A 24,365-nucleotide genomic window follows, 5' to 3' on the forward strand; every position below is an offset into this window, starting at 1 on the left:
AATGATGTGAATGTGAAATTAGGATTGTGTTGCTCTAATTCCCTCCTGATTAAAATCAAGCTGTGTGAAGAAAGTCCAGTTTTTCCTGGTTAATGGACCCGTGTAGATGTGGCTCAACTAAGTGGAATGACACAATATCAAGTGCATTCTGTTCCACTAAGCATCCATTGATAGGGTCTCCAAGTGAAATTAATCTTGATGCCAAGACCCCTTGATTTCCCGGAGGAGTTGATAAATTGCTAGTAAGAGTCTTACTTGATCTGAGGTCAGAGGCAATAGTAAATTGTGGTCCATTTTGGTTATTGAGTGTTTGAAGAAGTCTCCATGTTTTTAATCCTGTTAATGACTATTTATCATATTACTAAGGTGATTATTTTCTCACCTAAGTTCAGTGCATGCAATTCCTTCTTTCCTTTCTCAGGAGTTAGTGTGAAGTTTTTTCTTTGTGGCAGCTTTGTCTCTGTGGAGGGGTGAGAGTAATCCATATTTATAGGGATTGCTTGTGTTTATGTATGGATTAAGGCTTTAGAAAATTAGTTATCCCAAGGTGTTTCATTTTTGCTTGGTATTTCTTTTTAGTGGTTATCAAGTCTGTAGGTGCCAGTCTTACTATGCTTACTGCTAAACAGTGCAGCTCTGACCCTTCTGTGGAACCGTTCAGATTAATCTTTTCTCAGGGTGATTGTTGAGCTGTAGACTGATTGCCACATGGTTCATCTGATTTGGTGCTTCAAGAGCCCGAAATAACTGACTGCCAAACAATTTGTCTGGCATTTCAACCATCTTAATGACAGGGTGGGATTAACTATGGGGCAATCCTCTTGACTGACCGGGTATAAACAGTTATAACCTAAAGAAAGTTGCATTTTTGGCAGTTTGCTGTCATAAACTATGTGATACATTTCTACTTTCATAGTTTATACTTTTTCGAAAGTGTCATTCCTGATTTGCTATACTTTTAGGAATCACTAACCTTTAATTTAATTGTGAATAAACAGAATAAAGGCTAGTTACCTTTTCTGTTGAGCTAGAATAAGAAGGTAAAACGTCTAAACTTCAAAATTTAATGCTTATTATTAATAATGACATTTAGTCTATCTCCCTATGCATAGGGAGATGTCTGATATAATGTTCACCCCTTATTAACAGTCATTTCTGAGTGTGGAATTGGGGTGATTAAAAACTTATCTACAAAAAAAAATATAAAAAATTTTAAAGTAGGAATTTAGAGTTGTTTTTTTTTTTAACAGAGATTAATTTCTTGTCATTTTGTTTGTTCTCTACCTAGCAACTGCTAGATAAGCTGTACCAAATTGAAACCCCCAAGTATATTCTGGTATTAATACTAGTAAAACATGTGAGTGCATTCTTGGCACCTAAATTGCAATCATCATTGCTGAGTGAGCAGGGCAGTGACACAACATCACACTAGTAAATTATTCTGCCTCCTCCTTTTGTGTAAGACAGGATTGCATATCTTCACATGTCAAGATTCATATATATATTTAAAAAAAATACCATTGTCTTCCATTCCCTGCTCAAATGTGCATGCTTCTGGCATTAGTATATGTCTTTGTATCTAATGTCATTGATTTTCAATTGTCACCGAGCCCCATAAGTCATATATCGCTACACTGTGAAACTCTTTTTGACATTTTTACAACCCAAATTAGAAGAAAAAGAGAAAAAGATGGAGGGAGAAGTGAATGTAAAGGCAATTGAACATTTTAGTGTTTTGTTTCATGGAAATCATCTTGGGAATCCAGTTAATCATGTGGTTCGTGGAAGGGTGGGGCTGAGTGTTTTAGGTCCAGTCTAATTCTGAGCAGACTGTTCCTAAACAAGGCTAGGTATTTGATGGACAGGGAAGGTTTTATGCCATTTTTGAGAGTCTCCATTGTTTTTATTCCTGCTTCCCAGGTATTTTCTTTGTTACTCATAAAATGATGAACTCTTTTGAGAAGAAACTTATTGCACAAAATCCTGCCATCTGTTGACTTGTTTTTAATATTACCAGGTAAGAATCTGATGAATTTAGGGAAGAAGGAAAAACTTGAATGACAAGAATTCTTAAATTTCAAACTTGAGGGAGGCTTTTTAAAGGTGACTCAAAGCTATAAAAATCTTAGAAGTTATAAAAAACGGTTGGCTGCCTCCTTGCCATCATTACTGGGGTTTCACGTAGAGCCAAGGAAATGTCTTTCAGTTTGGTCACTAAGCTGTGTGACCTTGAGCCTGTCTTATAAGTCCATTGAGCTCTGGTTTGGTCATCTGTAAAATGGGTTGATCATAATTGGATTGAGGCCATAGATAGGTAAGTCACTGGTTAGATCATAAAGCATTAAAAGGATGTTAATGTTAGCATCAGTCTGCACCTCCCAGTGCCACAGCTGTTGACTTTTAAGGATGTTGAGCTGAAATACTAAAAAGGAATGTCCCCGCCACTCTTGTAGATGGGAAGCACTGCCCCTGCCCTAAGAAAGAATAATGTCCATTTTCACAGTTCATGTCAAAAATGATACTAGGAACGCCATTTTATTTGTCCCCTGTAGGAAAGAGAACTTTCCCTTTGAGTGAGAGAAAAGTGATTTGGGGGCGGGACCAGAAAGACCCGGCTGCAAAGAGAGCTTAAGAAGGGACATAAAGGAGATCTGGCAAGTGTTGAGAACTCTAGCAGCAGGCCCCCCCAATTGTCTTTTCAGTGGGCCTACTGTGGCAGGACGAATAGAAGGACAGGTGAAAGGTCACCCACTTCCTCATCCATCTTCCTAGGGGTCTGAGAGGTCAGAGTGAAGATGGATTAAGATCTTAAATGTTTGACAAAGGATCCTCGGGCAAAAATGGCCAGGGCGGGTGGGGGCCTGGGGTGTGCTGTTGTTTGGCTCCAACCCTGGTCATCTGCCGGCATCCTCAGGGACCCTGGGGACAGAACTACACTTCCTCTTGGAGTTCTTACCGCCAAGCAGTACATGCTAATGGAGATGGGAGGATGAAGAGCTATGTCAAAAGTGTCAGCAGTGGCAGGGGGATGGCGGGCTTGCCCTCTGAAGCAGCTGCAAGTTCACTGTGCTCTTGAATAATGTTTTCTGAAATGGTTTGTCTCCGTCTGTGCGGGACAACAAAGGGTACCAGCCACTCTTCTGTCCCTGCCAGGAGAATGCAGAGCTGGTGTTAGCAGCAGTTTGAACTTGCCTAGTGGGTACAGAGGATCAATAATTATTTTAGGTAGTCTGGTTACCGGGTCTCCTCAGGCTGTCAGAAAAAGGAAATAAAATCCGCCCCAGAGACCACCCCCTGCCAGCCCCACATGCCCCCCCTCCCCCAGGAAGGAAATGTTCCACATGTTTTAGAGTTGTTTTCGTTACTTCAGAAATATTGAGCAGAATGAAGTAAGGAAACAATTCTTTATCAACTTATTTTTTGCTTAATTAAAAAGCTGAAAAATCAAAGTCCCATTTACTCCTTGTGAAATATTAATAAGCAGTATTTTCAGAGCGTATATATAAAAATAATACTAATGAAATGAAAACATTCTTATGGAGTTGCTCTTAAGACCAAATAATCGCAACTGTGGCAAAGTTAAGCTGGGGTTAGGAATCAAACCTTGCTGAAGTACACGATGGTGCCGTAAGATTGTTTGGGGTCAAATATGTCTAGAACCTCTCTTACATAGCCTTACCTATCTGATGCCTTCATTCCAGCAAAAGTATCTTAATTACAGCCTCCTTTGAGAAAGAACATGGTAAAAATGCTTTGATGGCTGTAACACAGAAACATTTCAGATTTGTGGCCTGAAAAGAGAGCTGTTAAAAAAAAAAATTACTTGGTTTTCCTTAATAGAAAGGACCTTAGGAGAAGGTACTGGAAAGGAAGCATTTAAAATATAGTTCAGAGAGATGCTGTTTCATATCCTTTCCACTTTTGAAATTTCTTTTCTACCTTTGAGTCATGTCTTTAAGAATCAATTGCTTGAATCACATAGCTGCTTTTATCTCTAGCTTTGAAGCCTGGCTGTGATCATTGAAAGACGAAATTCTTTATATACAAGAAGAGCAGAGCTTAATTATTGTCCTTTTTTTCTGTTATACTTTTTTATTTTCCTTTCTTCGTGTGAACCAGGCTTTTTTTGTGAGTGTGAATCATGCAGTGGTCTCTGTTTTGGGTTCACCAAAGCGGCAGGCACATAGACATTTTCTCAAACAGGGATTTTTTAATATGTTGTTTAAGATTTGATAACTACTTTAGTCTGAGCTTCCTTAAACATTTCAAGAATGAGTTAAGACACAATGATCCTGTTAAGACTTGAGTCTTCAGGAGAAAAGGGTTGATAAATGAATTTCCAATTACTGCTGTGCAAAACAGAGGTGGTTGCCATAGATTTTCATTCATATCATTCAGCTTTACAACTTTGGCTTTCTGGATTTTTATTTATATTTGCATTTAATTGATGAATTTAACATTACCAAAGAACTGCATTCTTCAAACTCTTACCAACTTCTTATGAGTTACCACTCTACAATTTGGCCAGGAACCCAAATATACCTATTTACATGTATTTGAAGAAAAACAAAAACAAATAGAATCATCCTCTTAATTGCCATCTTGTTTTTGCACTTGACTATTTCCCTCATCCTTCATAATTGATAATTAATATTCTGTGGTATGTATATATCAAACTGATTTTTCCCTCATTGGTACATGTTCAGTCTGTCTTAGTTTTTCCTGGTAATATTTTTTAATAAATACACTAGTTTGTAAATCATACATGTACATTTTTGTTAAAGATTGAATGATTAAACCTTTGCTATTTTTCTGGTTTTACCTTGGACAAGTGAATTTACTAAAACTTCCTTATTGTGCACATGTAAGTGGAGGGGGTGCAGTCCGATATAACCAGAGAAGTAACACCAGAGATGGTTATGGAACATAGTGGGGTTTCATTAAATGTTCATTAAATGAATGAATAAATAAATGCATAAGGAATCATGGCCTGTTTCATATTAAATATTTATTTGGTGGAGTAATGTTTCATGGAGTCAACATGATATATCAGAATCTTTGCATGTGACTAATGTATTAAGGGGAGGTCCTTGTTTATAGTTCCTGCTTCAATTGTGTCTTAACTATTTTCATCGTGTTTATGAATTATCTCTAGGCCTGAGCCTTCAGAAATCTCTGTAGCACATGAGTTAACATAGTTACTAGAACAAAATGGCTAAAACCTGCCTTTGTAGTTTGAGACTTGACTTTAGTTTCTAATTGTGCTGCTTAACCAGTTTTGGATCATGGACACTTAACCTCCTGCCCTCAAGTTCAGATTTGCAAATTGGTGCAGTAATGTGTTGTTGTGTATGATACGCATGTATAAGCATGTATACCTAGAATAAAGGGGTTAGCACAGTGCCTAGAATCATTAAGCACTTAGGAAGTGTAAATTATTATTTATTTTATTGTTAGAATGATGGTGACAGTATGGGCTATTTTATCAGCGGCTGTCCAACAACGAAAGCAGCTCATATTAGGTTCCATAGTAGAGGTGTTTTGGGTTTTGTGTTGGGTTTGTAGGGGCCTGGGGCGTGCAGGAATGGTGTTGACCATGGCAACACATAAGCAAGGGTAGGCAGTGGTGTGAAATGGCTGACCTTGCATGCATTGATCAAATTCTCTGTTCCCCAAGTTACTGCACTGTTGTAGTGGTTCTCAAAGTGTGTTCCCCCTGCGTTCCCCAAACCCTTTCATGTGGTCTGCAAGGGTCAAGACTTTACTAATAATACTATGATACCATTTGCCTTTTTCTTCTCTCATGAGTGGAGTTTTCCAGAGGCTGTCTGATACACGATACCTTATCAAACTGAATACAGAAACAAACAGGAGAATCCAGCTGTCCTTCATTAAGCCAGACATTAAAAGAGATTTGCACACTCCCCCACAAAAAAACAACAAAACAATGTCAATCTTCTCATTGATTTTGTTTTGGAAAATATAATTATCTTTTCATTAAAATATCTGTGTTTACATGTGATGGTTTATAATGGATATTTTTGAATGGATTAATCAATAACTGCTTAATTTCTCCATTTCAGTTTCTACTGGTAAATATTGATAGCACTTTGGCATCTTCAGTATCTTAAGAGTGTAAAGGGGGCGTGAGACCGAAAAGTTTGGGAACTAGCGCACTGGCCCATCAGCTTTTTTGTGTCACGGGCAGGTACATAGAAGGCACTTCTGTCTTGCTGCAGACACTTTGAAAATGAAAATGAAAATGAATTAATAAAGCTCTGAAAACTTTCAGAATCTGGGACTTTTAGGTAGGTTACGAGAATGGCATTTTATTTATTCAACGCATTAGATGTTTCTATAAAATTGGGTGGCAATTTGTAGCTCTTAGCTTTTTAAGAACTGTTTATCTGTGTCCAGTAATGCGGCTCAGCGCTCTCTTTAGTTTTATTGTGCTTGTGAGAAGGAATGATTAAAGAAGCCCCAGCTGTCCCCGGGACCCTGCCAGACTGTCTTTTTCACTTAGTGCCTAAAACCTTTCTCATTGTGTGCCTTACAGCTGGTACCTCTGAGCGGTATTTGGGGAGGAGAGCAGGTGAGGTCACTCAGTTCCAGGATCTGGAGGGTAATTAATAGTCCCATGACTAAATGGACATTTTATGAATATTCAGGGTCTATTTCGGCTTCCTGGGAAACAATGCGTTGGTACCGCTTACAACTCCCTTGGGAGACACAGCGTTTTCTGGGTGAACGCGGGTCGTCAGCTGTCTGCCGAGGATTGCTTTTCTAGGCAGCAGATTCTTCATTTGCATATTCTGTATGCTCCCTCATGCAAAACAGCACACCCATTTCCCCCTTTCACAAAGGCTATGAGGGCTTCCTTTGGAAAACCCCGCCAAAGTCTCCTGTTTATGCAGAACCCAATGATTTAGACACCATGCAAATTAATTCGGTTTTGATTTGAATGCTTCCAGAGATTGGGGGCGGTAGGCAGAGAGGGGGCTATTTGCACAGGGCTCTTTTTGTGCACCAGCCCCACCCCCCACCCCCACCAAAACACACACACCAGGGCCAGTTGTCATTCCCCGGCCCCTTGCCCCGTGGAAAGCTACCCAAGTTCCTGCTGCTCATTTTATTTTGACCTTTGGAAAGGAACCTAGTTCTGGTGATTCCTTCAGCTTGTCTGTTAATATTGACAGCTTCAGCTGGAATCTTGCTGCTCTTTCTGAGGTAGGAGTAGATGGCACTATTCCGATTATGCTAGGAATGTTTAGAAGTGTCCCAACAAAGGACTTAAAAAAAATTGTAAAGTGTAAAGATAAAATTTTTTGTAAAAGAATTGTCAGATCTCAGGACATTCTGATAATGGGCTTTAGGTCAGTAGTGGGCTGGAATCCATTCATTCCTTCAACACATAGATAATTGGAAGTGTATAATGTACAAATGACCGTGGGTATTTTCATCTGTATTTCTACATCTGAATGAATCTGTCAGTTTTCGTACCTAGAATTCCAATTAAAATACCTTATATTCACTCACGTCCAGATACAGTTCTTTAAATGGTGTATTGGCTATAATTCTGTTCCTTATTCCATATGTGTATTCGCTTTGGGTTGAGTATTGGCTTCTGAATTCCTGTCTCCCCATCCCACCCGATGTCACCAAATTTACTTAACCTTTGCTTTATCCTCCTAGAATGGAGACACAAGCATATTGCATATATAACGCAGCAAACTTCACTCTGCTTGAAACAGGCACTATCTTCAGAAGGCCATGGTCATATGTATTCTATAAAACGGAAGAAGAGGACTTTGCATGAAATGTTTTTGAAGTTCAATTAGTTTTGAGTTTAAGCTAATTTCACAGGGCAGAAAACAGCCTTTGCAGTGTAATTAAGTGAAGGCAGGGTCAGCTAAAACAACAACTAAATGTGGAAGAGCTTTGCTATAACTCCACATGGTCTGACAAAGTTCGATGATAGTATTCAAAGTCCATTTGGGATGGATTATTAGGATTAAAGAACAGCAGAAGACTCTGTACTTGGTATGTTCTCTGGTGTCATTAGTGGATGAGAAAATTCAGCTGCTAATCTGGTTCTTGTTTCTAAGGATGGATTTAAGCAGACCCACACTTCTCAAAGGTGATCTTACTAACCTCTTCTTAATAAGTTACAGATCTCAAATTGTTCAAAATCCTTAAAATACCATTTGAAGCAAGTTGATTGATAATTATCATTTCCCTTACGTGTACAGATATTTTCCTCAGCAGTACAAAGCTATGGTACAGTTTCTTAATTACCCAGATAATCCTGTTTGCTTGTATTTTTAAACTATGAAGTGCTGGGTAATTATTCGATTCTTAATAGAAGGCAAATGGCAATGTAAACAATAATTAGGATGTTAGACAGACTAATGCGCTTCAAAGCAAATTGGATTTTTTTCATACTGTTCAGCATGAAGTCCCATAAAGCTAACAATTTAGTAGCAAGGCAAAAAAGGTTCCATTTTGTTCATATTTTATGGCGTTATCTCTTCATGGCTTGTTTCTGTGAATAGCGGTTTGCCCCAATGAAGCTGGCTGTGCCCAAGCCAAATGTTTCCGTAACAATCGCTTCCCTGCTGTTTGACATTTGGCTGTGTTCTCCCAGGGCTCCAGATTGGTCCTTTGTCTGCTTCAGATCCCAGGGGTCAGAGGTTAACAGAATGCTGATTTCCTCCCATAATACCATGGCAGGTAAATATGGGCCAACCTCATGATCAGTTAAGAGCAGCTCAGTTAAGAATGCTTTTCTCATGGGCTTTTGTCCTTAGGAACTTTCCTCATTTAAGATGCCGAGTTTCCCAGCTATCGCATTCCACAGTGGGTCCTTCTTTATGAGTGCTGCCGTCTCTTTTACATGACTCTTTCCGTTAGTAACCAACCATTCACAACTAACTATGTGTGCCCAGAAATACATAACCTGGAAACTATGAGCAAAATCATTAATTTTGATGAATAAATTTGACAAAGTTCATATGGAAATACTTTGTGATCTTTGCACACTTAATTATGTCTTGTAGTGTTATCTATATTGTGTCATTGATGAAATAATAGGCAGTAGGTAACAAAGGCAGTAGACAAAGATTCTTTGATAATGGTGCTATTATTCCTCCCACACACCCTCTTTTGCTCTAGCTTTAATGGTATGTTGCCAGTTAAAGGTTTAATTAAATGAATAATCAGTTTTATTTTCCATTTTTATCTTTGATGGAAATGTCCAAGCATTCATCAATATCAGTGTTATTAATGTTCTATATCAGTTTAGTTGTATGTTTTAATTTTTATTCCAAGCACTAATGTAGGCTACTCAGCGGTCTACTTCCTAATTCGATATGATGCACATACAGGCTAGAAGTTTGAAATACATTTTAAACTTCCAGACTTTTTGTTCCCATCAATTAATGTTAGACCACCTTTCTATGTATGACGATCCCAGGTCTAATTGGCTAGCCTCCTTCACATTGCACTGTGAACTTGATGGTTGGATTCATTTGTTTTAAGTGTTTGAAAAAGACATCTCCACTTTGAAAAACAGTTTCCTTTTGAAGTGTCCAGCTTGGCAATGACTGAAGCAGCCCCCAAGCGAATTAGCATGTTAATAGAATGGATCAATACTTTCTGGCTCCTCCACTCTTCTTGCCCTCCGTGGAGGGGAAAGAGTTTTGAAGAACCCTAGGAGGCCCTTCACAGATGTGCCCGGAGATTTCAAGAGGACTGTTCTTTGCGAAGTGGGGAACGTTGACAGTTTGATCTAGTGCCCAGACTGTTTCTCCTCTGGCCATTTGAAAATGGATGCAGGAGGAATTGACAGCTCAGGAAAGCTCTAGCAGTTCATGTAATTATGGAGAGGATTAGGAGAAAAGTGTTGGGAGAAATAAGAGATCAATAAGGGCACTCGTTGACTGAATTCACCTTTAGCTGGTCGAGCACTACATTTTGTAACATTTAGCTTGTGTACAGAGAATATTTTATAGGTTTGGTTTTTTTAAGGGTGCTGTGAACCTGTATATAAGAAAAAAAATAGAAGCAGCCACTGTTTTTTGTTTTTTGTTTTTTTTTCAGCCAACTGGTTTTTGACATGGACTTGTAGGTAATTAACACTGTAATGCTTCCAGTTCTTAAGATGCAAAAGGTGCTAATTAACTAATGGTAGAAATCGAGATTTCGTTACTCTGTTCTCTAACGAGATGCCAACAAAGAAGTGCCTCTGAAAGTAATATTTGAGCATTCAGGTTTCATTTGAAGCGTTTTCTTTAGGAACTGCCTGTTTGTACCCCAGAGTTTTAAATTAGTGCTAATGCAGGGCTACAGGAAAACAACATAAAAGTGTGGTGTTTTTGTTCCAAAGGAACTCATGTTGATGGAAAAATGAGAATGTTATTGGAAAAATGAGAATGTTGTCTTTGCATGCGTGAAGTATTTTTTTAATAAAAGGTTTGAAAGACTCCATCTGAGAGTCTGAAAACATTTTAGGAAGTTTTCCTCCATAGGATAAAAATGGCTACTGTACTTAGCTAAAATAAACCCAAGAACACAATGTATTCTAACCTTCACAAAGGATTCTGGGATCTTCATTTGCAAAATGTTGTAGCTATAACTATTGCAGTAATTTTTAAATGGGTACTTTGTAAGGAGTGAATCCTGCACTGTGACTGTAGCAATTGCACTGAAATTTTTTTTTGAAGTTCACTGTTAGATCTTTTCCTTTTCTTCTCCTAGAGTCATTTAATGGAAAAGAGTAATGTCTGACTTTCTAGAAATCACGACTATTATTGCAACTTAAAACAAAAAATAGGTACACTAAAAAGAAACCCTTTCCCAAAAAGGGAATGTCGACTTACACAGATAATGACTATAACAGAAACTGATTGAGTTCTCCCTGTTCTGCCATTTATATCTTATAGCTGGTTATCACTGGATCTACAGAACAGCTATTGATTTTTGTTAAGTTTATCTTGCAGCCAATCTGTTTATTGAACTGTCTTGTGAATACCTATAGGTTTTCAGTTAATTCTCCAGGGTTTTCTAGAGAATCAGTCATTTTTACTGCAAGCAATTATATATTTTCTCCTTCTCTCTAAAAACTTAGGCCCCTTATTTCTGATTTTTATCTTGCAACATTGGTCAGAATTTCAGAGCAGTAAAAATTAACAGTGTAGATGTGAGCATCTTTATTTTATGCCCAATTTTAATGGGCCTAGTAGATGTATGCTCTGAGAGATACTTCCTTAATATAATATTCCAGTTGCTAAACATTTCTCAACAATAACAAATGTTGAATTCTGTTAAATTTTACTTCAAGTATCTCTGTTATGTGACCTTTTTGTTGTGTTGTATTTTTTATATTGAATATATTAGTAGATTTTTCTAAAAACAATCCATAAACTCTTTGCATATGTGGAAAAAAATAATGCTGTTAGGTGGCAGTCCATTTTGATAAATAGTTTCATGAATTCTGCTTGTTTACTGAAAATAATGAGGAGGAGCCAGAGCTTTGGAGTAAGAATTTAATTTTAATCACAGCTTTAATTTAATTTTAATCACATATGATGTCATATGGGCTAGTTATTTAATTTCTCTACTTTGGTTTTCTCCTTTTTGATAAGAGAATAATGATACCTACCTCATGGGTATACTTAAAAGTTAAATAAGACAAGGTATGTTTGTCTTACCTAGGGAGTGACACCTGTTCAACTATCAGTAAAATGTAGAAACTTTATTATTTCATTATTTTGAATCTTAATAAATATCCAAGTGATGTTAGATACATATTTTCTGTCTCTCCCAGTTCTCAGCAGGTTTTAGTATCATAGTTGATTTATAAAGTTCATTTTGATCGTTCTCCATTTTTTATGAAAATTGCAGAAAGGTAATGTGCATGAGACCCAACTTTTTCCTGCAAGTTTGAGAGATTTCACTATTAAAACGGGTTCTGGACAGTGCACTTATGATTTGAGTATTTCTCTGTATGTTTGTTTGCTGGACTAAAGTGCAACAACCGCAAAAAGGAAAACTGGCTCTGGGACCCTATTCAGTCAATCGCATGAATGGCTTTCAAACTCAGGAGAGTAGACATGTTCCTTGACTTTGATTTGCCCTATTCACAGCCTCTGCTGACTTGAGAGTAAAAAGCAAAGATGTGACATTGCTCTCATCCACAATTAAATTATTGAGAATTCTCATTACTTTTTAGACCTTAAACATACAAGTAAAGGTGGTAGGATCATCAAACCTGGAGTTAGTGATAGGCATGGCTGACCTACACATTAATCAGGAGGTTGGATTTTAATGAAAATCTAGTTGAGAATAGATTGAATATCCCACTTATCTGCATTACACTGCAGAATGAATGTGGATGCAGCCCTGTTGGGCTGTGGTGCTTTTTTTCTCCTCTACTGAGAGAGAAAAAAACAGAATGACAGATCCACTGTTCTAGAAACATCTGGTGCTCCTTAGAGTCACAACTTTGGCATAGTAATTTGTAAATATTTTATGTTGGTTTTGAGGATTGGTGAATTTCATTTTTTCATTTAACCAAACAAATTATTCTGTGGGCCGCAGAGTGAACATTAGAGGACAGATATTCCCTCAGTATAAGGACGAACAGTCTAGTGTTTTGAGCTAGGCAAGAGTGGAGTGAGATGTCTTTGGAGGCAATGAGCTCCACGTCTTTGGACGTGTTCACACTGGCTGCATGGTCCCAGGACATCTAACAGTATCCAAACAGTAAGAGATTGGAGAAGGCCCTGTCTTTCTCAAAAGGGGCATCCCTGTCATTTTGGGCAAGGTGATTCTTCCTTGAGTAAATACCCTACCTACCAAATGCTGCTGGTGTGTTTTGTGCACACTGGGCAAGCACATTGCAAGGCAGTTAGCATCCTGAGTTAATTCCTGAACACCAAATGCCCGTGGCATCCTCCAGTCACTGTGGCAGGCCAAAGCTTCCCCTCCTATTTCCAAATTCCCTGGGGCATGGAGACTTAAATCTTGGTTGTAATCTCTCAGACTAAACAAACTGTAAGGTAACGTACAACTTTTAAGATTCTAAGATAGTAGGGCATTTGGTGCCCTGTTTTAAATCCTTCATATTTCCTATAGGGCAGGTAATTTAGGTCTAGGATCTTGTAGCATGGAAAAGGTAAAGAACCTCATCAAACAAATCCCAGCTATCAACCTCTATTTTTATTTTCCTGAAATCTAAGTTACACCATAGCATCTCAAAATCATTAGCATACGTTTCCCCATAGGCATCAATTAAAAGAAATGGAAACATGTTTTGGAATTGGAGGGAATTACTAACATTTTACAAAAGCATTTGTAACAACTGCTATCCATCAAGTGCTCTACTGGCTTTAATTTATTTAGTCCTAAAACAGCCTTAAAAGGCAGATACTGTTGTTGTCCCCATTTTCCAGTTGGGAAAGCTGAGGCATGGAAAGACGTTCATGGCCACATAGCTTACTCAAAAGATGATTTAAAACCAGATAGACTGGTTCCAGCCTACTTACCTGCCAACTTTATACCATATTTTCCCCTGGTAAGAACTGTTAGAAGGAAACCTCTCCCCATAACTAACAATATGGGATCCACCTTGTATTCTTATCAGGTAAGGAGACTATTTAAAATGCCTGAGTTAGAGACTTACGTAAACAGTGCCCTGTGTTTACTTCAGGCTTTGTCAAACACTCATCTGCCAACGGATGGCCTTTGTATTATTTCAGATGGCCTTGCAAAGAGCAAAATGTGACTATGCAATTATTAAGGCTGAAGATCTTGATATGGGGTATGTTACTGCACAAATTATTCTTATTTTGACTCTGTATCGTAGCAGGGAGGGAGGTTACCAGCATCGACCAAAGTTGACATAAGGCAGAGCATCATCTCATTGTAACAGGAGGACAGCCTATAGCCAAATGAGAACTTTTTGATTTCTCAAATGCTGTACAATGAATCCAGGTATTAAGGTAAAGTGCCTGTGGGATTAATTGGAGGGCAATGAGGTAGGTGCTGTGACATAGCATTAGGATACTTCAGACCTCTGACTATACCTCAGAAGTAGGGTCATTTGCTTTTGGACCCGTTGATTGTGGGTAACTGAAACTGGTGAGTGAACCTGTGGATAAGCGGGGACTGCTGTATATGTCAATTCCTTTGGCACCTACCAACACATCCATTCCACCTTCTTCTCCCATTCATTGTGTTGCTGCCTTGTGGCTTCAGCACAGCACCACCTTTCAGCCCTAAAAATGGTTATCCTGAATTACTAACCCATTTAGAATCAGACTTTATGTTGCTTGCAACACAATCCTAATTAATAAGAGAGGTCATTATTTTAATATGGCAGTTATTTAACATACAAGCTAGTTTCTTCCCAAATAATTCTTTATAGTCAAGTGGAAACATCTTGGATGGCTGTTTGTCGTCCCTTCTCGGGCTGGTGGGAAGAGGGACTAGTTTAGGCTCTGCTGCTGTCAGACTTAGCGAGAAACCCTCTCCCGTGCTGTAGCTTAGCGAAGTGGGGGCATTTCTTAAGGGCTGGAGAATGTTCAAGTTGGAAGAGTCTTAGAAATCTTTTATTTAGTTCATACTTCTGATTTTACAGATGAAAAAACTGAGGCTCAAATTAATGAAATATATAATAAATGAGTAAGACTGGCTCCTGGAGTCCTGCGTTCTTGCTCATGCTAACAGGCAAGCCCGAAAAGATGTGGGCTGTCAAGGCAAAGTAGCATACGCGTATCTTTAAAGTTGGTCTTGCGAAACTAAGTCCCCTAGACCCATGTGTACTCCCCAGTCCAAGGCTTCTGAAATGAGATCAGACTTGGTCCTTCAGTGCAGTCTTTGGGATTTCAGTAAATTGTTTTCCTTCCCCGCAGACAGGTTTGGAATCCCTAGCTATACTGTTTTGCTTTCCGTGTCAGTACATTCTGGGGTCCCCCATGTCTTTCTCTGCACTTCTTCCTTTCCAAAAGAGTTGGAGGTCTAAGGGAGTGGGCAGTGCTGTAGAAATATTTCTACACATAGTAAGTGAAGTAAGCTCAGATGAGGACCCTGGAGGAGGGGGAGTGCTGAGTCCTGTTGGAGATAAGGTGTGAGAGAAGGTTTTGGAAAATTAAACAGTATTGAACAGCAGCTAATTTCAACCATAAACATTTCTAAAGCGTCTACTGTGCCCAGTCAATGGGTAGGCAAAAATGTGTACAACATAAAACACCACGGATGCAGGGGCCAGTGGAACCTAGGGGAAGTCTGACAGGGAAGTTTAGAGTAACTTCCAAGTTTAAGGCTTGGTCCATCAGTACATGGGGATTCCGTCTTAGGTTAAGAAAGTCCTGGAGGATGAGGTGACTTTAGGGGCTGGAGGTTTGGCGTGGCAGTGTGGAGGATTAGTTCACACTTCCTAAACATAGATTATGTGAATGGATGAGGCTACTAGTCCAGGAAGGGACGATGGTCATATTTTTACTTGGCTTTTCGGCTTTTCAGTTCTGAATTTGACGTTGCAGAAAAACAATTTTTGAGAGGTCTTTGTTTGATATTCTTTGGAAAATGTCTTGTTCTGCCTGCATTGCCATAACAGAATACCACACATTGGGTGGCTTAAACAATAGAAATGTATTTTTCTCACAGTTCTGGGGGCCAGAAGTCCAAGGTTAAGGTGCTGTCAGGGTTGGTTTCTGGTGAAGTTTGTCGTCCTGGCTCATAGATAGTCCACCTTTCTATGTCCTCACATGGCCTTTCCTGTGTGTGTGTGTGTGTGTGTGTGTGTGATGTCTCGTGTCTCTTTTTTGTAAAAGACACCAGTCTTAATGAGATTAGGGCCTTACACTAATGATCTCATTTAACCTCAGCCACCTCCTCAAAGGGCCTACTCCAGATATAGACACATTGGGGATTTGAGCTTCAACATGTGACTTTTGAGAGGGACATAATCGAGTCCATCACAGGAGATAAAAAATGCTTTTCTCCTTGGTCTGTAAAAGACATAGGAACATGTGGCAGATTGTTAAGCCTCAGCCTCTGTATCAAGTTTCTGTTTTCATGTCTTGGAGTGTTTTATTTATCGATGTATGCCTGTGTGGGTTTCTTGTTAAGATAGCCTACAGCTTGGGCCCTGGTGACTAGGGCTTTTCACAAATCACGTAATCCCTTTAAGCCTTTGTAGTTCTCTTCTGCAAAATACAGATACCAATAGTTCTGATTTTGCAGTAAAATTCATATGATTTACATACATACTACATTTATTTATACCTCTTTTATGTCTTTGGTTTAAGGAGATAGTTTAGTATGTCATTTTTAAAAAATTTCAGCTAATTAATAGCTCTATTAACAAATTTCTCATTAATTGTACTCTCATTTTATTGTGTATATCGCTGCCAAGTTACAGAATAGAAACCCCTATTTATAGAGGTAGTAAATACAATTTTAAGCCATGTTCAAGGGAACTGATGAATCACAGGTTATTACAGTGAGGAAAAAAAATCACAAGAAATGTGTGTTGTTTGTAGAAAAACGTGGTAATGCAGGCAAGTAAACTGGCAAAGACATCTATAATGTCACCACATAATGAGTCATGCTTATTCTCATTTCTATTGGTGTATTTAACACACATGGCTGCACATGTACATTCGTACACACACACACACTCTCTCTCTCTCTCTCTCTCTCTCTCTCTCTCCCCATGCAGCATGATCATAAAATCTTTCCAGATCTATCAGTAGAACTTTATAACATCATTTTCAATGGCTGCAGAGTTTTCTCTTTCCTGGATATACCACAATTTCTCCACCTGTCCTCCATTGGACATTTAGGTTGCTTTCAGTTTGGTGTTTTTAATAATGTTGCCAGGAATATCCTCACAGCAAAATCCTGAAATTATCCTTAATTGTTTTCTAATACTGTTCGTTTGTAAAAAAAAATATGCAATTTAAAAAGCTTTGGTACACACACTGAAAAAGTCTCAGTTTTGAAATACGTGCCTAACTAAGCTTGAAATGAACAGTGAGAAATAGCCTACTATTAGATGTTAATTTCTTAAATGAAATGAACTCCAAAGCAGAGGTGGTTTTACTTTTCACACTAGCATGCGAGAAAACTTTTTTTAAGGATTTACCTTCTCAGGGTTTTTGCCAACAAAGCCATTCTTGTCATTTTCAAATTCAGTTCATTTTTATGCTTGTTTTAAACAAACCTAGGATGCTTTGGCCACCTGTGACAGCTGTTGGCAGCTACTCTTTAATATAAAGGATTATGTAGTTTAGTTGCCTGATGTAAATTATTCCCTCTATGTCTATGTAAGGTTTTCCTCCCTCTATCCAGGGAACACCATTGCCCTTAAAACCCTGAGAAACGCTGCCTTTCAAAAAGACATTGTTAAAGTGAGCTTGATGAGGCTGATTGTTTTTATATAATCGCTTAGACACTGTGTCTTACAATTTTACAGAATGCCTTCAGGCCTTCACCATCTGAAAGGAAAATGACTTCATGGACTATGCATAGACTTTAAAATACTTACACACACAGAAACCAGGAGTTCAAGTCCCTATAGGGTTGGCTAATTCTCCTTTATGAGTTAAATGCATTGATTGCTGTGTATGTAATCAGTTGTTTTGTGACCTTAAAATTCATCATCTTGTTATGCTCCAGAGCTTTAATACCTTTAAACTAGGTCATCCAAGTGCCTATCCTAGCATTCCCTGCCCTTATCTCCCAGGACCCAGGTATTCACCATGGAATTCACTGTCCAGTTTGATTTTGCACCTTCTGCATTTTAAAACAAAGTAAGACATCTTGCCAGTTGTTTTTCCAGTGGTGGACAGAATATGGAAAAATGCTCCACCCTTTTTTTCCCACCGTTCCCTATTCTATTCCTTTTGCCTCCCTCTTTCTCAGTGAAAGAGTCCTGCACATGCTGGCTCTAGTCTAAAGGCTTTGTCATTTGGAAAGAGGGTAGTCCTCAAGGACAGTGAGACCATGGATGCATTTCCTCAACCTAGAATGTGCCCTCTGCTTTCTGCAAGTCCTTCTTAGCAATATGAAAAAGAAAACCCTATTATTTTTCATTTTTTCCCCCTACTAAGTGGATTATATTTTAGCCATGAAACTAATACTGTTCATTGCAGAGAACTTGGAAAATGCAGAGAAATACTTTCACACACAAAGTAACCCTGGAGTCACTTTGGGGAACATCTGGCACCTCTCGTCTCTGGCTTCTTGCTGCACATGCCGGCGTACGGAATGGTTTGACTATTGGTGGTGGGTCTTGCCTTCCCTTTCTTCTGCCAGTGCAGACCAAGGAAGTGTTTCATTGGGAACCTCAGAATCACCTACTTGCTGGGTAGGGATTCGTTTTACTCTTGTAGACTGCCTTCTTGTTCTGCTTGGCATGAATATTGGCATCGGCTGGCCTGTAGTGGTAGAGCTTCCCATACACTTTACTGGCCCAGAAACTACAACTACTCTTGTCTGTCTTCCCAGCTCAGCATTCCAGTTCCCCGCTGGGAGCAGCACCTTTGGCCGCAATCCCAAAATCCTCTATGAATGAGCTTGCCGTTCCCTACCCCCAGGCTGCTCCTCCCTGTTTCTCAATCCCACAAAATCTTGTTCTGAATCATCCAGAGCCTGAATGTGGGTCACTCACCTGACTTATATATTCTTCTAGAACCCCTAGCTGCTTCTGTTCTCTGCCCTCTAGCTGGAAGTCCTGAGATTTTAGTGTTGTCCCCAATTAAGGCTTTGCTCTCCACAACATTTTTAGGCAGTAATTTGGCCCTACATCAGTTTCTTTAGATCTTTTCCCTCTGGATTCCAATGACATCCTGTCTGCCTCTGTTGTCTTTGTCAGTGAGGTTTCTACGTGCCTGGACAGCCAACCCATCAAAGATAAGCAGGAAGCTCTGTGCCGCAGCAGTGCTCAGCAGAAGGTAGAGGCAGTCCGTCCTCATAGGCTCCAGTAAGCATCCCTCACTGGAAAGAGGGACTGGAATAACGGCTCTGGTCTCTTGGGATTTTAAGATTATTATAATTCAACAGTAATTGCCTGTCCCGCTCACAGATTCAGTAAAAGCTCTCGCCATTTCCCTGGTCCTGTGCTCAGAGCTCTAGTTGGCACAGAAGGCTTGGTGGGATACCCATTGGGTGTAAGGTCGACTTTTAAAAAGGTCGTATAGATACCAAAAGAAGAAAAAAAAATAATTTGATCAGAAATGTCCTGTTTGGTAATTTAAATGGCATTGGCCAAATTATTTAAATTATATACTGATCCTTTTCTTCTGTCAGATGTAAGACAACCTGAGGGAGAGCGCTTGACTCACTGGCTACCTTGTGTGTCACTAGTACACGTAAACCTGTCTTGTTTTGCATGTGGCAGCTTGAGTAATCACAAGAACAACAGCTGGATATTTTAGTTTGAATAGAGAGAATTTATTGAACTAATCAAGAAAATTGCCTTGTAAGAATGGACAAGTGCTAATAAATGAAGTAGTATTTGGTCATAATGGCAAGTCTCTCCTCTCTTCTATCTGCTCCCCTCCTCCAAACCTGTTTAGCCTTCATTATATAGACTGGATGATACAATGGGAGATACCTATCTATCTATCTATCTATCTATCTATCTATCAATCATCTACACACACACACACACACATACATACCACTGGGATTCTAAATTTTCCTCCACCTAAGTGTCATGATCACATGACACTCCTACTCTGAAACCCACCCCTGGTTCAGGGAAAGGTGGTCCACCTCTTTCTTCAGTGGTCCTTCACTGCTCTAAGCATCCAGCCACTGGGCTTTTGTCCACGTAGTTTAACCTTCCCCATGTGCCTTCCTGCTGAACACAGTGATACTCATTCTTCAAGGTGCTGCTCAGGCAGTGCTTTCTTTTCCCTTTGACCTCTGGCCAGTATTTTGATGGCACTCCCTAGTGTGACTTCTGTACTTTCTGTTGGCGTATTCTTACTTCAGGGCAGAAACTATGACTTAAGTGAACAAACTCCCTACAGTTTACTGGCTGCTTGACTTGGGGAAAGTCAGTTAATTTCTGTGTTTAGTTTACTTACATATGAAATGTAGCTAGTAATAATACCTACTCTATCAGGATGTCATGTGGATTAGACATGGAAATACTTGTCAAGCACCGGAACCATGCCTGGAACATAGTAATGGCAATCACTCAATCAGTATTAGCTGTTAATACTACCACTACGATCACTACTACTATTGTGTTGTTGTGGCACTGTTAGGGCCCTGAGCTTGTTGAGAAGAGTTTAAACTGCATTTTAGGGCCCCATTTCCCCTTCAGTTGGATACACTGGTTCAGTGAATTGATGCAGCTGTATATGGTAGTTGAGTACCAGAATCTATGTAATCTGCTAAGGCTAAGTCTGCATTTCGTTAATCTTTGCATCCCCTATAATGCTTGAAGCAGGATGGTACACAGGGTCCTATTCTGCCCTGGCACTCTGTATGGGATTATTGAAATGAATGAATAAACAAATGTACAAAGGAAAAATGTCACTATGGCTTTGTTTATTTGTAAACAGCCGATTGAGTTTTGAAGCACACTCATAGGATGTATCATGTATTTTCAGTGAGGAATCAGTATTTGTCACCGTCTTGTTACTGGATATGTCATAAATTTGAAGAGTGTAATTGAGGCTGAATTTTCTGCAGGTTTATTAACTAGCAAGAAAGAGTAACTTCAACTTTCAGCACTTACTTTATTTGCCAGCATAAACTCACAGGTTTAGTTCAAGTGCCAAGAAAATAAGTTAATCATCTGAATTAATGTGGATTCTAGCAAATCACTCTTTGGTGGGGGTGGAGGGGAAGAGCTTTGAGTCTTTATCTTCCTTCAGCAAATCCAACTGATTATAACAGTAAGAATAAAACTCCAGTAATTAATCTAATAGCTCTAAGCTGCTAATCATTCTGGAAAACCGACATTACCCAGAATATACGGGTGACCCTCATTTCATGTCATTGATATATAATTCAATTGATTTTCACACTTTTTACGTTCCCAAATCAAATACAGCTTTTGCCATGTCATTAGATTAGAATTCTTTGACAATACATTAACATGCCAACAATAATATTACACACAAGAATAATGTAGAAATAAATTACAGGTAGGGCTGTATCCCTATGGAGATTTTCATTTGTGTCTTAGAAGAGAAGACTTATAACCCTGCTCACACATCTATTTTTATTCCAGTATGTTTTAGGCTCTTAGTCCAATTCAATAAATTACTCATTTTGTACTTGCTACATGCCCACTTGCTACACTCAGTTTTTGCTGAGTAGCATCTTTATTCAAAAGTGTGTGTAACACTAATATACAACAGGGTTTTATTTTAAAGAACAAATGCAGAGACTTGTCCGCAAAGGTATCCTTGATAGTGGTCGTCCCCTGATGGTTTTACAGATTACTATAATGCTGCCAATATTTTGGAGCTGTCTTTTCCAAAATATCCAATGCCTTCTTTTCAGAAGTGCTTAGTAGTGGATAGTTTTGTCCTTAAACATGTATTTAATTTCTGGAAATCAAATCATTCATAGATAAGGTCATTGAGCAATGAGAAGATCGATCATGCTGTGTGATACTGTGTTTTAGTCCAGAACGCTAAGTGACTGCAGAGGAACAGACTCATCATGAGTAACTGTTAACTTGTTTTGAATGCAGCTTCAGCAGAAGTTTTTGGAGCAAGGTAACAATGAGTGGAAAAAAGATGTAATAGGTCTCTAGTACTCTTGGACTTAGCTGTCAACCACAGTGCAACCTCCACGAAACTCTAGTTCTTCCTCAGAACTCAGAACTGAGCCTGACACTTAGTTGCTATTGAATGAATGAATGAGTAAATGAAGGCATAGGTGAATGAATGTCAGTGGTAGTTCACAGATACACTCAAAGACCCAGGGCATGTGGTGGTTTGGCTTATAGTTGTTTAACTTTCTGTCATTAATTTAAATCATTTGTGTTGAGGTCACTGGGTACTGATTGGAAGAGAAGTTGGCTGTGTGCTCACCACTTTACTTTCAGTATTTCTTTGCAACCAACAACCCGGTGAAGTAGTGACTCATTATCTCCTTTTCACAGATGAAGAAATGAAGGTCCAGAGAGGCAGAGCAATTTGCCCAAAGGTGCCCAGCTAATCCATAAGGAGGCTGGATTCAACCTGAAGAAGATTCTGGCTACTGATTCACACCCTTAACCAGGATTCCTTGCTTCCTTTCTGTGCACCTTTGTTTCTCAGATTTGATACATGTTCTCACATTATGCTTTTCATCGTCCCAAACTGGAGACAAAAGCGACAAAACAAAAACTCTAGATACTGAGAGATCTCTGAAATTAGAGAATTTTTGAAGCCTTGAATAATGCTAGTCAGATAAAGATTGAGTCCTGGGACAGGAAATGTGTGCTTTACCAGCAGCAAGGCCAGTTAGCAGGAGCAACTTGTCCTCCCGGCTCAAGAAACGGTACATTTATGAGGAAAATTCACTACAGATAAGGAAGTCGGGTTAACTTGAAAAAGGGGGTGTAATCCAGGGATAGGTGGTTAATCTGTAGACAATTGAATGTTGATGATGCTTTTCTAGATGATTGTTAAAATGACTTCATTCAGGAATGTGGAGTCAGCTGCGCACTGCTCTCCCTCCCTCTCTTTTCTTACTTCTCCTGCCCTTTTGTCACTTAATTTAGGACGTTTTAGAATTTTTGCCTCATCATAATAATATACCCCTCTTTCAGAGATAAGGGAATTGGCCAAATTATGTCCTATAGAGGGATTTTCCAATTTGGGAGTTAATGGAGATTTGGAGGAATGTCTTTGAAGAGTGTCAAGGGTCTGCTGAAGGGCACCCAGAGGAGGTAGCCTGATGGTCAGCCTTCCGTGAAAGGGTAGCACTAGTACATTTATTCATAATTTCTCTCAAGCCCAAGTTCCCAAAAGACCCTCAATTTACTTGAGAGTCTTTTGCGGTGGGGGGAGGCTGAGTTTCTAATCTCTGTTCTGAGAATATCTACTTGCCTGATCAGGGACCAATTTCTTAGCTTTCTCACATCAGTTTCCTCATGTAAAAAAAGACTTAGCTAGAATAGGTCATCTCCAGGATGCCTTCAAGTTCCTAAGTGTCAAAATACATGATAAGCCAGTGAGTGCCATTCCGCCAGAGGTCAGGTAGAACCGTTTCTGTTGACTGTAGAGTTACCTGGGGAGGCTTCAAAGGCGAGGAGGAACGGGTAACCTGGAGACACGTAAGGGTGGCAGAAGAGGAGCTGACATCCCCAGAACCAAGAACTGGGCTGTCTTGCCCTGAGGCTGAAGAGGCTGGATTTTTGGAAAGACTTTGAAGGGCACTGGAGGGATTTGGTCCCTTCCTCTGACTCATTCATCAGATAGCCATCGATTGCTTACTATTTTCTGGCTATTGAGAACCATTGATCTCGGGCAAGAGTCTAGATATTTCATCCAGCCAAAGGGAATGGGCCATTGATATGAGGATTTGTAATGTTTACCAAAACTTTGTTCTGCCACTTCAGGCATGCAGAAGAAAGATAAGGAAAGTCTCAGAGTAAAGTTGACTTGAAGGTCATATTTAAAGGATGATTGGCTTTATTTAAACAAAAGGAGAAAACAGCAAATCAGTTTGTTTGAAGAGAAAAAAAGCAATAAAGTGCCCTTGGTTTGATATGATTGATGATTTATTACCTTGTAGATGGGTAGTTTAGGGCACTTAACAAATGATGAAGATGTTTATTTAGAATTGGAGTTTCAAACTGTCCTGCGAGGTCAATGCGTGATCCCCCTGATCGTTTCTTTTTGTAGGTGTAAGAATGGTATAAGTTGGTGGAAAGTGATTGCTTTCTGAGCTTTCCCTCTGATGATGAACTCCAGTGGTTTCAAAAATGAGTTTTGTACATCAGCATCATTTAGGGTGCTTGCTACAAGTATACATTTTTAAGGTCACCTCCCAAGAGTTTTGACTTTTGAGTTTGTGTTCTGAATTTTTAGCATGTTTCGGGTGGTTTCTTCTTAATTTAGACGGAGGAATAACATTTGGACTCCACTGGTGAACTCTGCTGCTGCCCACGCCACAAAAGCTGACTCTGGTTGTCACGGACCTGAAAGAGATTTGCTGGCCCCTTACTAAGTGCGAGATCAAGGGGAAATATTAGGGCCACTTGTTTCTTTATAACCTGGTAGGAATAGAAAGGTCTATGGATCCAAATAAGTGCTGAGCCACGGCTCATCTAGGTGGAGGTCAATCCCAAAAGGTAGAAATCAGCCACTACCCCATATATTTAGATTGGGTGCTGTGAATAA

The 24,365-nt window shown here is 39.3% G+C and overlaps 1 protein-coding gene across 4 annotated transcripts in view; it reads left to right on the plus strand.

Annotated features, from left to right (window-relative positions):
- Positions 1–24,365, plus strand: part of EPHA4 (EPH receptor A4) — a 134,567-nt gene that overhangs the window by 9,178 nt on the left and 101,024 nt on the right. The window contains exon 5 of one of the 4 annotated variants that reach the window (XM_073218062.1): positions 1,921–23,157. The exons of the other annotated variants lie outside the window; for them this stretch is intronic. Coding sequence (XP_073074163.1) covers positions 1,921–1,997 — 77 coding nt within the window. The 3' untranslated portion in view covers positions 1,998–23,157. Of the gene's footprint in view, positions 1–1,920; positions 23,158–24,365 lie in introns of those variants that run through there. 4 annotated transcript variants of the gene reach the window in all.

The sequence above is a fragment of the Manis javanica genome, chromosome 12 (assembly GCF_040802235.1).
Source record: "Manis javanica isolate MJ-LG chromosome 12, MJ_LKY, whole genome shotgun sequence".
NCBI lineage: Eukaryota > Metazoa > Chordata > Mammalia > Pholidota > Manidae > Manis > Manis javanica.